This window comes from Gymnogyps californianus, chromosome 2, assembly GCF_018139145.2.
Source record: "Gymnogyps californianus isolate 813 chromosome 2, ASM1813914v2, whole genome shotgun sequence".
In the NCBI taxonomy this organism is placed as follows: Eukaryota; Metazoa; Chordata; class Aves; order Accipitriformes; family Cathartidae; genus Gymnogyps; species Gymnogyps californianus.
This window is the reverse complement of record NC_059472.1, coordinates 123,019,676-123,034,605: the sequence shown is the minus strand read 5'-3', so window position 1 is coordinate 123,034,605 and position 14,930 is coordinate 123,019,676. Positions and strand designations below refer to the sequence as shown.

General features: G+C 39.1%; 1 protein-coding gene across 4 annotated transcripts in view; it reads left to right on the top strand.

The window, feature by feature from the left end:
* The window catches only part of RBMS3 (RNA binding motif single stranded interacting protein 3), a 711,100-nt gene that overhangs the window by 624,235 nt on the left and 71,935 nt on the right, over positions 1 to 14,930 (top strand). For all 4 annotated transcript variants that reach the window (XM_050891487.1, XM_050891490.1, XM_050891489.1 and 1 more), the window contains one exon: positions 3,534 to 3,640. In XM_050891487.1, coding sequence (XP_050747444.1) covers positions 3,534 to 3,640 — 107 coding nt within the window. The remainder of the gene's footprint in view (positions 1 to 3,533; positions 3,641 to 14,930) is intronic.

Here is a 14,930-nt window from a genome sequence, read left to right as displayed (position 1 = left end):
CCTTGTTCAGGTTAAAGCTGTTATTTATTCTTGATATTTGTATTTGTTACTGTCAGGTAGAAGTCAAAGAAAAAGCAGTGCCTTCTATCTTGAAGAGTTTATCAGGACGGAATAGCCTGAAATTTGTCTCAAGTGAATCAATTCTCACTTTTCTGACAGGAAAATACCAACAGTAGATTTTCCAGATATGCTTCAAAATACCACACATGCTCAAAACTTTGAGGATATCAAGAACCATACAAAAAGATGTGCCTATCAGTTCAAAATATGAACATCTACAGATATCCAAATTACATTTTCTATTAAGTCAGCAGTACAAAAGGTGAGAGAAGAGGCAGGGACACAGGCATTTGTTTTCAGTCAGTGTGTTCATACAGAGGAAAAGGAGAAAACTAAAAATTCAGTCCATAAATTGAAGAGTGTCTGTCTGGAATGGAAGCGAGCAAAAGCAGAAAAAGTTTAAAAGATTCCCCTTTTTCCTTCCTCCCTTTCTGAAGTATTTGGGGGTAAAATATCCCACTTCTGCTGCAATCCTTTGATATTATTCACGTAATGTTGATACTGTTTGAATAGTTCCTAAATATTTTCTTTTTGAATCGATAACCATAGTACCTAATTGTGATTTTTCTTCTTCTCTGAAGTAAATTTATTATTTTTAAAGCACTTCTGACATTTCATGAAACCATTAAAAAAGAATTCTACTTAGAAATAGTTTTGCTGATATAGTGGAATAGGATATGCTCTTTCTGGTGTCTTCTGTTGTTATGTATTTGATTAGTAAGAATGATGGTACTAATGTCAAATATTCATGTGCATCTGATCTTGCAAAGCCTAGAGAACCTTTCTTATAAGGGATTTCAAGAGGGCTGAAGTAAAACAGAGATTTAAGTTCTTCTGTGTACTTAGAGCAACATATTTGAACTCCTAAGACTCTGTTACACTCTACCTTATGTCCTGAAAGAAGAGAGATTATTAATTTGATTTCTTTATATTTTGAGGTTGGTTACCATAGTTGTTTCCAGGTGTAAACCATTAAGACCTACACCACTTCAGAGCTAATAAGATAATTATCTGTCTTGCTGGATGTAATATGCTACGTGCCTGTGTTTTTCAAAAAAAACCCAACAACCCCAAACCATCTTATCTGGACTCTGTCTTCCTGTCAGAACATTTGCTTTTGATCTTTTTGCTTACGTTAATGTTGACCGACACAGATTGACTTTTCCCCTCAGTTTGCTGTAGAGGAATATAACCTCCCGTGCAGAAATTTGCCTGTGAAGAGCATGGTACCATTGTCCTTTTCCATCTTCTTCCCTACTTCCTGAAAAATCTGTACAATGTTTTTCATGTTTGTTCTAGATGGGGAGGGGTGTAAAGTCGTTTGGCAGTTCTGTTCAATCTCAGTCAACTTTAGGAAGCCCCAAGTTAACAAATAAGAGGTTGTCAGATGGTAACGCTGGATATTGGGAACTCCAGAAATGACAACAACTTCCTATTTGTGGTTGGCTAATATATAGAGAGGATATGTAGTAAACCATATGATTTCCTAGCTTGCTCAACCACATCATAGTATATGGGCTAATACCACATGTGTACATTAGCAGATGATCACGGCATGTGTAAATATCCAATGTGCAGATTGTTTTTACATGCTCTTCCTAATGGTATCGTATGTTGCTTGATAGTTGTTCAGTGCTTAAAACAAAAAGCTTTTGAAGCTTCAGATGTGATGTTTAATAGGTCTTTCTCTAATGCTGGCTTAGCACCTGCTCCTCCCTCACAGTCACATCAAAGTGAATTGTAAGTAACCACTCTGAAATCATGCAGCATTGCATTGTGGAGTAAAACTGGTGAAAGTGCAGGGCAATCAGCCCTGTAAAATCTCTCCATCTGCAGAAAGAATCTCCATAGCCACCTGGATGCTTTTAAACATTCATTATTTTAAATTTAAAATGGTTGGCTGAGCATTGCTTCTACCAAAATCTGATACAATAATCGAAGTCAGAGGTGGGGAAGGACCTCTGGGGTCACACAGTCGAGCTTTCTGCCAATAATGGATTGTTCCCTGCAGTTCAGTTTCTAGTGACCTTGGAAATTACTAGCCTGGTAAAATGGTAATGAAAAAACAAAGCTGTTAAAGCTTCAGAAGTAGCCAAAGTGATGCTGTCCCAATGAGAAATTGTGGTTTTGATGTGAGATTCTCTATGTGTATTGGTTGCAGTTTTCAAGTGATCACAGTTTTAATCTACATTTCTGACCCATTTTGAGCTGACTGTAACTAAGAGGTTGGGGGAGGTGAGCTTGTTTTAATACTATATGAACTTATCCTTTAACCAAATCATGATTTTTATTACCAGTAAATAAGTCAGCAACTTGACTAACTCCCCTACTGCAACATTTCCTTCATGTCCCTGCACTTTTATTCTTTCAACATTTCTAGCCTTCCAGAAACAGGAAACAAGGAAGAAAAAATAGTTTTCTTGCTTTTTTCCATCAAAACCCCTGGTTAATTAATTAGAGCCTCTACTTGTCATGCCTGGGAACCCAAAAATTCCTGAAAAGATTCAGATGTGACACATTTTTAGATTTCTTTCAACCAAGCCAATATTGGTTTACTTCTCTGTTGATGTAGGCAATAAAGGACAATCCTGACATACACCTAATGAAGTGGGTAGAATTTGGCCCCTCTTTTAAGAAGGAGGCAGCAAAGGCAAGCTCCCACCGGCAAGCTAATTACAGTTTTGGCTGAAAAATATTTTAGGAGGCTGTTAAAAGCTGGGTAGCTGGGAAAAGATCCCAAGACACAAAGTTCCCTTCCTGTTGTACCCATTTGATGTGTGGTAATTTCTTCACTAGGGGGCCCTATTGTGAGCTGCCTTTTGGGGTGTACAGCTCTGTGAATATCCTTTCTTCCCAGGGCTCCGGCCCCCCTGACTATTGTATTCACACACACCAGATCTCAGTTGGAGAGGAAGGGGGTTTTCTCAGCTGCCAACTTGCTTAAAAGAGGAGTTAAGAGGAAAAGAAAGCTAATTGGACTGTGCTTGGCAGAAGTCTCTGTTTTATTCTGTTTATTCAGATTTTTAAAGGATTGGGTGCCGAGAAACACAGAAATAGTGAGAACACTTATTCCTTAAACAGATTCTTGCAAAGTTTTTACAATAAAAACAGAAAGCTGCTTTAGTAAAGCAGTGTTTATCCTTGCACTAATGCTGGTCATGAATACGTGTCTAACTTAGCTGGAACTAATGCCTGACTCTACTATTCCACTACAGCAACTTAACATTCTGCGTAGGCTGATTATTTTTTCAACAATATTTGCTAAATTCTTTTAAGGGCTGCCAGTATATATTTTTTGAAGCTTAGTTAATAAGAACAGCTGCCAGTAGAGTCAAGGCTAAAAGAGGCAAAAAATATCTGCAGAAGGCAAGATTTTACTTCAAAAGATCAGTATGACAAAGCACTACTGTTGCTGGTATAATCACTTTCTTTGGGGGGGATGCTAATATAGACTGGGTTTCTTGTCTTCACAGCCCCCACTGAGCCTTTGCTGTGCAAATTTGCTGATGGAGGGCAAAAGAAGCGCCAGAATCAAAGCAAATACACACAGAATGGAAGGCCGTGGCCCAGAGAAGGAGAGGTAAGTGCCACACGGCAATTATTTTCTTGGGGTATGGCAGAAGTCAGCTGCAGACCTGGAGGTCTACCTTTCAGGGCTACGAAGAAATCAGATTGCACACAAAATACAGTAGTTTTGCACAGAAAAAGGTATATAAGCAGGGGGGAGAGGGAGGCTTATAATAATGTGCAGAGTGTAAAGTTACAGGAAAAGAGAATTTCAGAGCTTGGCGTGGAACTCTGCGCAGCCTTGTCCCACGCCAAGCACTCTGTCTGCAGCCGGACCTGAGCCCAGTATTCTCTTACTGGTGTTCCGTTAGCACCCATGGTGTACCTTTTATAAGCCCTAAATCAATTTACACTTAAGCAACTCAACAATGTTATTTCCTCCATGTAGTTCCTGGTGATAAAACATCATCGGGGAATAGGTGGGTTGTTACAAAAGGGAGAGATGCACTTGCACATCCAAGTGTATGGTCCGTGTAAAAGTTTTCCAAAAGCTTATCTGAGCTGGGCTCTTCTTTCTCTCCAAGACAAAACAGTTTACAGTAGCCTCAGCTCCATCGTGTACAAAGTTAAAAAAAAATATATCTAACGGTTGCTTTCTGCTCTGCTGCAAATAGTCTGTTACTGGAGTTTCCTTTCTGTGTACTTGTACATGAACTGACTCCAAATGTGGGTGAAATAAGAAAGGAATTTATTTGACTCTTCAAGAATTTGTTTACTCTTCTTGAATGTTATTATAGGATAAAGACACTTGAATAAATGAGATAGATCTGGTCATAGTACCTTCTTATGAATGATTATAGCTACGAAGGCTGAAGGACTTACAAGTATTTCTATCCTGAACACCTATTCTTTGTGTTTATGATTTAGACTTCAAGGAAAAAAAAGTATGTTGCTCAATTGTGACCCACTAGAGTACAAGTTGGTGGGATTTTTTTTTTGGTGGGGGGTTTTTTTGATGGGTTTTGCTATATTTACTTCCATTTTACAAAGCAAATAAACAAGAAAATTATTTGGTATTTCTAATTTATGTGTTTCTAGAGGGTTTGTGCTTTTTTGTAACTACTTGATTTTGCTAGCTGATACTTTTCAGACCATTAGCTTATGACATACATACTCTAGCACGATTGGTGAGCTCCTAAAACAAACAGAAAGGCCTCTTGAAAGTATAGAAATTTCTCACTCCAGCAGGGTGGTTATTGTACACTGTTCCAACAGCAATGCTCCAAAATATTTTTAGCTTTGTGGGCTGAAAGTGCCAGTGTGGCAGCCACATTTGCTACAGGAGATTGCAGAAGTCTCCAAAGGTTCATTGCAGTCTCTTATGTCGTATGTCTCAAAAAATGGAGACATCTTCTTAGGAGCCATTATGGTTTGTCATATTAAGGTTCTACTGAGGAACAAGTGCCCAAGAAGTACTTCAAGTGGTAGACTCAGGTCATCATATACAGAGCTTGAAAAACAAAGGTCTATATATAGGAGACAATAATAAACCCTCAATAAAGTCAACAATCCATATTTTAAAGACCTCTAAATCCCTGTTTAAATAGTAAATGCCATCGTAGCTATTATCTCCACTGTTCTATACTTCCTTCAGTTCAAATCAATAAACAAGAGAATATAAAATTAAAGTCAACAAGCCACCATTATGCCTATGGCCTCAGGGCATCAGCTTATTACATCGTACGTAGTTCATTTGCTGCTAGTGGAGTGGCTCATGTTAAGCATAGTGATATCCCTGTGACCTAGAGGCAGGGTGTGGTTGGTGTGTTTATAGTATCAACATTTAAAAACTAGTTTTCAGTGCTGGGAGACATCATTCCTTATTGTTGTTTGCAGTCAACTACAGAGCTGTTGTCACGGTATAATCTACAAATGTGGAAAGATTGTAAAGACACAAACTCAGAAATATTTCAGGCTAGGAATGTGCTCTGTTTTCTTAGATTTTCTTAGATTTTCTCTGTTTACTAACATCTGGTTAATACCTTGCTGCACATTGGATATTTACTACTCAAAGCATCAAAGACAAGAATGCATGTTCTCTTTTAGGGTCACTCATTTATTGGATTTCTTCCCCACCGTTGTTAATTTTCTTCTTTCCAATGTAAAATCCTTCTGTGTAATTACTCTTATATTTTATATGCAGTAGAGTTTTTCTAACTCTTTTTCCTTTAATGATCTTACTCTAAGCATGATGTACCATTCAGTTGTTCTCTGTGTAGCAGCACTTGGGTAACCTTCCTACAATTACTCCTGTCAACTTTAATTTCTCTAAAAAAGAACAGGCAGTGAGTAGTGAGAAATAATTGATATATGACAAGTGTCATAGTTCTGATTACAAATGGGATCTGGAAATATTCCTCACATCTCTGCTTTTTCTTGGTTTCTTCCCCAAAGAAAAGCATTAAAGTAGTGTCCAAGAGATTATTCCCTCAGCATTTCCACCCTGGACACATCCTGTGGTACCTAGACCAAGATGTATTTGGCTATTGTTCAGATAAGCCTTTACATTCTTGAATACTTATGTGAAGGGCATTTCTAAAACTTCTGAGGTTTAACCAGCATTAACACTGAGCGAGCATGAGGATTATTGCTCAGAAGGGCAGACCCCAGAGAAATGGCACTAACAGTTCTGTCACTGGCCTCAAATTTGAGCATGCAAAGTAGAGACAGACAGCTATGCCCAATACTCTGCTGTAGGGAGGAAACGGCAGGAGATTTAGCGGGGAGGAGCAAGTTTGCTGCAGTGTTACCTCTCTGGGCAAGCTGTTCTCAGAGGTTTTGCTCTCTTTTATGGAGAGCTTCTGTGAAATTTTGTAAGTGAGGATTACTTTTTTTTGGTAAATTTTTCAGGCCATACTGCAGAAGGTAATAGAAAATCTTATTCCTATCATACATTTTTGTAGATTGCTTCATAACCATATAGAAATACTTTAGTTAGCTGTTAAATTGGCTTACCTTTTAAGTCGATTGTTTAGGAATACACTGAATTTCTCTAGGGCTTTTCAGGGTTTTTTTTTAGTTCTTGGTTACTTGGCCAGTTGTAACCAGGGAAGAATGCCTGACCTTGAATAGCACTTTCTAGTCCTTACCCTTCCACTCTTGTTTGAAGCCTCAGGAAATACTCAGCAGACTTACTGAGGCATTTGACTGAGGATTTGTGATGGCTGACCAATTCTGGACTAAGAAGCTGAGAGCTTAGATTACTGATGGCTTTGTAAAAGGCTGTCAAATTAGGCATCTAACATAAAGGTGCAATAAATGTACAGTGAAACCTGCAAATGTTGGAAATATTTGCAGTGAAGTTCTGACCTAATAACTGACACAATTTCTGCACAAAGTTCAATTATTTTTTTTCAGACTAGTATTTCCTGAGTCACACTGGTTTAGTTCAGCACTCTGTTTTGAAACTTTCCCTGACAAGATCATGTTGACACGGTGATAGAGGGTAATCGTATTCAAATTCTGTCTGTAAAATATTTCATTTAATTTATCTCTAAATTGCAATTGACAAGTCTAGAGGTGGGTGACATATCTCAAAAAAAATGTTCATTAGCTGAAAATGCATCTGGGGAATCAAGAGCAGTTACAAATTGAGATCAGATTGGATTAAAAACTGCAACTTAAATTTTACAACAATCTTTTATTGCAGATTTACTGAAACTTTGTTTTGGTTATTCAGAAATAAAATCTTTTGATATGTGTATTTAAGAGATTTTATTTGAAATTTATCTGGTAGAAAGGGAGAAATCTCACATAAACTGAAAACAAATTAAATGCTTTGCATCAGCCCAAAGTTTATTATTGTTTACATTCTTCTAGAAAGAACAGTTCTAGAAATTGTAGCCTTTCTATATCTGGCCAGGCCAAAGTGATTAAGGTTTTTTTTACAGTCACAGTATTTTGAAACCCTTGATACTTCATTTGCAAGTTTCTTTAAAATTTAGACCATTTAAATATTTGCATTGTCTTTCTTGCAAGAGAATACCACCATTACAGTATTGGTGCATATGTCACAACAGCGACGTTCACCATTCCATGTGACTCCCTTGTCATTGAATTTGGTCTGATGTCTATAATGATATTTAATAATTGCCACCAATAATTCTTCTATTGATTGCTTTCTTGCTTCTGTAATCTGGATTACATTTTTGTTTCTAAATAGCCAAGAGGTTAACCTCCATTTCCTCCCCTTCCCTCTCTTCCTCCTTTCCCCCTTTCTCCTTTGTTTTCTTTCAACATCAATTGGTGAAATGTATAAAGAATTAAACATGGTTTTAATTCTTTCTTAAAAAAATAAGATGACCTAGTAGTTTGGGAATGTTGCTTTTGTTAACAGTTTCTCTTTTTATCTGCTACTCATTACAAATTTGTCTAATGCAAACAGTAATTTAGAGAGAAAAACATACAATAGGTAGTCTGAGAGACTTCCCAATTTTTTTGTAAAGTCAGTACCAGTGAAGGGCTGAAGCAGTGGACCCTGGTGCCAGTCGTCTCTTCTTTACCAGCAGCAGGCATTTAGAAATGATTAGTAGATCTGTGCCAGGCCCATTTATAACTCAGACATAGATTTCTTTTTATGCTTCCAAGGAGGTAGGTACTACTTAGTTGTGTTCCATAATCCTCATTGTCTAGGGCTGATGTATTTTATACCTAGACAAATAATTTTTTCTTTTCTGTGGGATACAATTTCCAGGCCTGTCCAGATATGCAGTAGTACCCTTATATGCAAACCACACACAAAGGCATTTACTATGTATTTAGCGTGTGTGTAAGTTAGACATTAGTCAGTATTTTGCATGCTTATTTTCAGCAAAAGCTTAGTTTAGCAACAAAAGGAATTGAACCTGAAGAGAAGCCTTCACAGAGGGAGAAAGTAGTAGGGCAAAAGGTAACTGGCAAATAAGTGAAAAGATACAGAGCAATGAGTTAAAAATTTTTCATGACACAAGACACTGTCATTGTGGGCAACGTTTTGAAAAGGTGCCTAAATGGCACAAATACCAAAGACCAGTTTAAGTGGTTGGATAAAGCACATAGAAATATTTTAAAATAATGACCCATATGAAATCACTGTTCCTGAAATCAGAATTTTAAAAGGGACCATTTTTACTCATAATAAGGGCCGTGGTTTAGTTAAAGTAAAATCAGGACTGTACCTGCTCTGTGAGACCAGTTTTCTTAGTTTTCGTTTTGGCTTTGGATTTCCTTCTGCGGTGGAAAATGTCTTGCCATTTGCCCCAGAGATTTTCTTGCAGTTGGGTTTTCCTCCAAATTGTGCTGCTACAACAGTATTTTCATATGCAAAATAAACAGATGTTGGAGACAGGGGAAAAGGACATATCTTTTTCTGCACTCTGCTGTATCCCCGACAGATATTTGGTGGGCTGTCATTTTCAGTAGTGCTGCAAGCCATCCCTGGAAGTCTTCCCAACTCACTGTAACACACACATCTCGTGTGCAGATGTGACTGTAATCCACAGCTGATTTAACACTGGATCAGACTGATGGCAAAACGGGTGTGCCAGATCCCCAAAAGCAGATGGTTCGTAGACCTGAAGATGACAAGGTTAAATATATGAGTTAGCTGTGGAAACAGAACAATTATATTGTATTACATATATCTCTGTGAGGAGGATATTATGCTCTTTTTTTTCTTTTTAACTTTTGTAAACTTCAGCACTTATCTTTTAACTCATCAGATAAATTCAAGTGGGAACAAAGTGACTCAACCCCAGGAACAGAAGCTGCGTAGATCAGACTTCCAGTCCAGTTCTGTAGGACAAAAAGGGTTTCTTGTCATTCATTTGGGTATCTGTACTTGTCATTGTGTTTATCAGCTCAACCTCTGACCTTCTGAGGTTCATGAATCGCTTCCCAAGTTTGACCTCAATATTATGTATTTTTCTCTCACAACCACTTTTTTCTCAGAACTTGCAGCTGCTTAAGGAACACACGTCACTGGGAAATGCTCCATTTCTTTCATATGCATCTATATATTTAAGAGGTGTCACATTTACATTCTGGATTTCTTCTTCTCTAGAAAGGAAAGGAGTTTTTAATTCAGAATTAAATTCAGAAATATTTCTAATAAAGTGGAATATTTCTGAGAGAACTGTTTAATTAATCAAAGGAAGGAACTTCACCAGGTTAACTTTACTGGTGACTGAGCTTATTTTATTAAATCAGTATTTTAAACGAATCTCATTTGGTTTGTTGTTTTCTTCCCCCTCCTCTCTCTTGCTTCTTCAAAGTGTTTCAGTCAGAGTATCTGCTGTCAGGGCGCATGAGATCCTTGTGCTGTGATGTCTGGCAGATACTAGCGGTGGTAACAAAACAAGTACAGGAATTTCAGTGTTGAAATTTCAATTGATTCCACTGTAGTAGCCAAGAGCACACCCGTTCCCCTGGGACGGCAGTCCTCCAGCCTGGAAGGATGAGGGGATGAGTCAGAGGAGATGAGGAAGAGAGACTTAGCTTCTGGTCTAACTCCCACATCGGTTTACCACAGAAATCCCTTGAGTCCTAGGGTACAACGTTATTTTTCCAAATCTCACCTTAAGGAGGAGAAACCCAGGGAGCCTCCTGCTTGGAAAACCCACCACATCAGTGGATTTCACCCCTTTTTAATTTGTAGGCCTCTCCAATTTTTTCCAATGGGATTGTGGCCTCCTGCACAATAAGAAATCCTGCGGTGACAGTAGCCTTGCTTTGCACAGGTGCTCCAGCACTAGGCATAGGCTGGCCAGAGCAGGCTCAAGGAGATAATGTGGAAGATTCACCTCTGAGGAAGAGGCGTAGGACATCTCTGCAGTAGGTCGGTATTATGGTGAATTTTTGCACACAGTGAGGGAAAGATGTGTACACTGAGAGTAGGTGGTGATATGTTGGTGAAGTTGTTCATGAAAGCTGCTTCCCAGCAACACAGAAGATATCATGCAACCTAAAATTTGGTCATTTATAGGTATTTGTGTTTGCTGGAAGACACATACTGGGCTGATAAAGGTTGTTCTTGTGAGAGTTCACAGAGATTTGGAAGAGAAATAATAAACCCACCTTATTTCATATGATATTGAAGATGTGATCATTTTTTTAATAATCACTCCACAACTTAATCATTTCTTTGAGAGATTTACAAATCCAATTTACATAAGCAAGGCAAATGTGATGGTCTGAGAGTCTTTTTAATGAGGCAAATGTGCTCATTTGTGTTCAAATCATAACAAAGAGAGGGAAAAAAACAGAAGCAGAACACCTTGTCTTTGCCCATGGAAAATTTTTCACAGCAAAGTGTTGAACAAAGGCCTTCAAACTTCCTGGGAAAACCCTTGCCTTCCAGAGGCTTTCTGATGTTTCCTGCACTTTATTGAAGGGAAGAGCTTAAATTTAAAGAAAGGTGCAGACTGGATCTCTTGTTATTAGAATCTCTTTGTTCACCGATGTCAATCATTAGAAAACTGCAGCAACAAAATAGCAAAAATCTTCATTCCTTTGTCTTAAGTTCAGACACTTTGGTAAAAATAAGCTATAAGTAAACACATACGGTTTAAATAGTCCTTTTAAAACATCAGTATTTTAAACGAGCTGGTTTTATTTCTGTGTCACATGACATTCTGAACAGACCAGTCGAGTAATCATTGAGAATGGTCTTTATTTATTATTATGTGTGGGACTGATAGCAGATATCCCTTTTTTTTTATTACTTTAAGGGATTGCACGTTGAAATGTTGAGGTGCAGGATTTTCATTCAGCAGCTGAGTGTATGTCCATTATCTGGCTGAGCGGCATAAAAATTCTGTGGTTCAGTTGTTCCTTCATAGAAGATTTATCTGACAAATATTTTCCTAAAGTGGTGTTCCATCATCAGTGCCACTCTCTCAGGTAGCATTTAATCAGGAAGTGTCGCTATTAGAAGAAGGAATAAGACCCTGTCCTTCCACTGAAACATGAGCAAAACAGTGGAGGAAGACCTGGAAGAAAATACTCTTCAGCACAACAGAGGACTGCTATAGAGGCATCAGCCAGTGCCTCGGTATAGTTAATACCGTGTTAAGCACAGTGACAGCTATATTCAGTCCTGTTTTTGACAGAATAAGCTGGACCTCTATCACGTGGAAGTCTGAGGCCAACCCTAATATTCTGTATTTGGTATTTTTGGAATTCCTGTTTGTGTGCTATGGAGGAAAGTGCAGACAATTTTCCAGTAAGTTATTATTGCTCATCAGTTTTTATTCCTGATGAATGAGGATGCTTCAGACCGTAAATCTTTCACTGGTCCAGGCTAACTGTTGCCTCTCCTGGGCTTCCAGCCAGCATAATTTTGTAGGGAGGAATTACACAACTTGATGAGAAAGAAGTAAATAGTCCTCTGTTAGCAGCTATTTGAAATAGCAGCTGTTTAAGGCTATTCAGCAATAGGGGATATTAGCAATATTACTGGGCAAACTGTAGGTGGTGTACCATATGCACGTATTGCCACACGCTGTGTCGTATTTGTCTAATGTGAAACTTCCATTTACTGGCAAATGTGATGGTGATATTTATAGTGGTCACTGCTGAAGTACTTGAACAGATTCTGGTAATCTGTCACCGTGCAGTATGGATATCGAGCATGGATAAGGAGATGAGTGTCTAGCCTTTCATATTTTGTACTCGTCAGGCCCACAACGGTGTCCCTTATTCCTAGTACCGATAATATGTAATGGACATCATGCTAATATATAGAGAACGGAGTATGTGCAGTTTGTCTGCGTGCACCCACACGCAGGTCTGGGGCATGATGGGGTTGGAGGGCAAGCTGAGGGTCTGTGCACGACCGCGTGCTCAAAGATCCATGAGACAGGTAACTGAAAGCAGTGTAAACGTGTTCGCAGGTCTCACGCAGACACTGAGTGTTGTTAGGGCTCCAGTGAAAGAGCTGCTGCAATTTATCCTTTCTGCACCCTCATTCTTATTTACGTCAAAGAAACCAAAATAAGAGCAATTGTTCATTTTCCCCTTTCCTCCCAGTTCCTCCCTCCCTTGTTGCCACTTTGTCCCCAGGTCACACTAATATGAGCTGTGGGATATAGTGAGCTCTAATCCAGGCAATTCTAAAGACTGTTAGATCAAGAAACTCCCTTATTTAGAAAGCTTGGATCTCTCCTTTCTCAAGGAATTATAAGGGGTTTTTTCTTAGTCTTAAGTAGATGTGTCATGAGATGTTAAAATGTCAACACCTTGATTTATAGAGAATATCTTAAGTTATTTTTAAGTTTCTTTAAAAATTGTTAGAACTAATTTTTCTGTCCCTCTAGGGCTTGTACATACCATTTAAGTTGTCTTTACCAGCGCAGGAATATAAACAGAGAGCAATAACAAATTTTACAAGTGTTGAAAAGCGAAAGGAAAATAAGAGAGCATTTTTTCTCTAAAATGTATTGCAGACAAAAATGTTTATGATATTCAAGTTTTATTGGCTCTCTTTTGGGATTAACTGTATACATTTCCATTAGTAATTAATGCAGCCTTACCAAACAATATAATATGCTGAGAATGTGTAAGACATAAAAATATAAAAAAAAGTTAAGTAGATCATCCTTTATGATTTTCTAAGCTAATTTATTTTTTACATCAAAACTAGCAGTGGTTGGGGTCACCCTAAAGTTGATTCTTTGACATTTTTAGCTTGCAGAAATAACCATTTTTATTTTTCTTTGTATGAAATGAATGCATTTTTAAAAAAATAGCCATGTGTTCTTGGCTTTAGTCTCCTGGATTATCCTTTGCTTGGGAGATAGTACATGTTTTATTAAAACGATGGCATTTTCAATAAGCAAAGCATTTGCCCTAGCATCTGCTTAAAAGAATAATGAGAAAAATACGCAAATTTAATAAGGATATGAACGTTTTTTTGGGCTACATAAGGTAGTGTGAAGCCTACCCTTTCAGATCAGAAATTATTTTTGGCCTCTGGACACTTGGACCATCTCCTCTTAGACCAGTGTGCAGCTGCCGGGATAACCTGGCTCTTCCAGGAGTGCTGCCTGCTCTCTGCCTGCTCGTCACCAGAGCATTTACCCTCGCTGCTCACCTGCCTGCATGGGAGCCGGCCAAGCCCAAATGCTTTCCTGACCTGTCTGAGCAGCCATCTGGAAGGGGGCAGATGCCATTATTCAAAAGTACTTTGGTAGATGGGTCCAGGGGCATTAAAAGCTCCCACCAGGAGCGCAGACCCTGCCGCGTGGTTGGTAAAGCACCTGTCCTTGAAGCAAATGCTGCTGTCTCCTGTCTCAGGCAACGAGCATATGGTCTGTTTGACAAGTGGTGAGAAATACAGTGCCTTGGGGTGGGATGGTGCCATGGCCATTTTTCAGCAGCTCCCAAAGGGAGAGCAGCATCTTGAGTAATAGGGGTCCTCTCCTCTCTGCTTCTAGCCCTGCACAAAGGGAGGTGTCTTCCCATCTACTGGTAGTGTCTTACACAAAAGAGGGGGAAAAAAAATAAATATGGAAGACAAAAAGTCAAAGCAAATGCAGTATGTAGGAGTAGAGATTGTCAGTCCCACGTCTTAAAGTAAATGCTGGGGAAAAAGCTGGTCCTTCCCGCACGGCCCCGACTGCCGTCTTGGAGCATAAGGTGGAGCAGGAAATTCAGTCTCCAGCCTTGCTCTCTCCCTGCCTTTCCTGCAGTACCTGTGGATATGTCTGCTAATGGTGGCGGTGGTGACGGTTGTTAACTGGATGCTGTTTTGACACTGCCAAATCCTTTCGCACAGGTCACCATTTGCGTGGTGGTGAACGGCAGCTGAAAGGCGCTGTGTAGCCCATTAACAAATTCTTTTGCTGTCCAGACCTCTGAAGTATTTTAAAAGCCTTGTTTAAAAGCTCAAGCACTATTTTTTTTTTTTTTTGGTTAGTCTTTTCTGCTTCACAGCCCACTTTTTGTTTCTTGTCTCATGGTGGTGAATTAACTGTAAGTACGAGTGACAGCCTGGGGAAATGGTAGACTGGGGTCATGCAGGGTGTGGCCTTTGTAGGAAAGATGAGACTCCTTCCTGAGAAGCTCTTGTGAAGCTGGCTTTAGAATATTTACCAACTACCTGTCTCACAGGCAACAGCAGGATTTGGCCCTGTCTTCTTGTAGTGAGCAATCGGATGTAAATGCCTTGATCTCAGTGGAGTTATTAACTGATACTGGTGCAACAAAAACACCATTTGCCCTAAATGTTATGGAGAGATGACAACCAACATACTGAACAGATCTGTTTCTCAGGGATCTCTCAGGCAGGGGAGGTAGCCAATCTGTCTGTGCTGCTTTGGGCCATC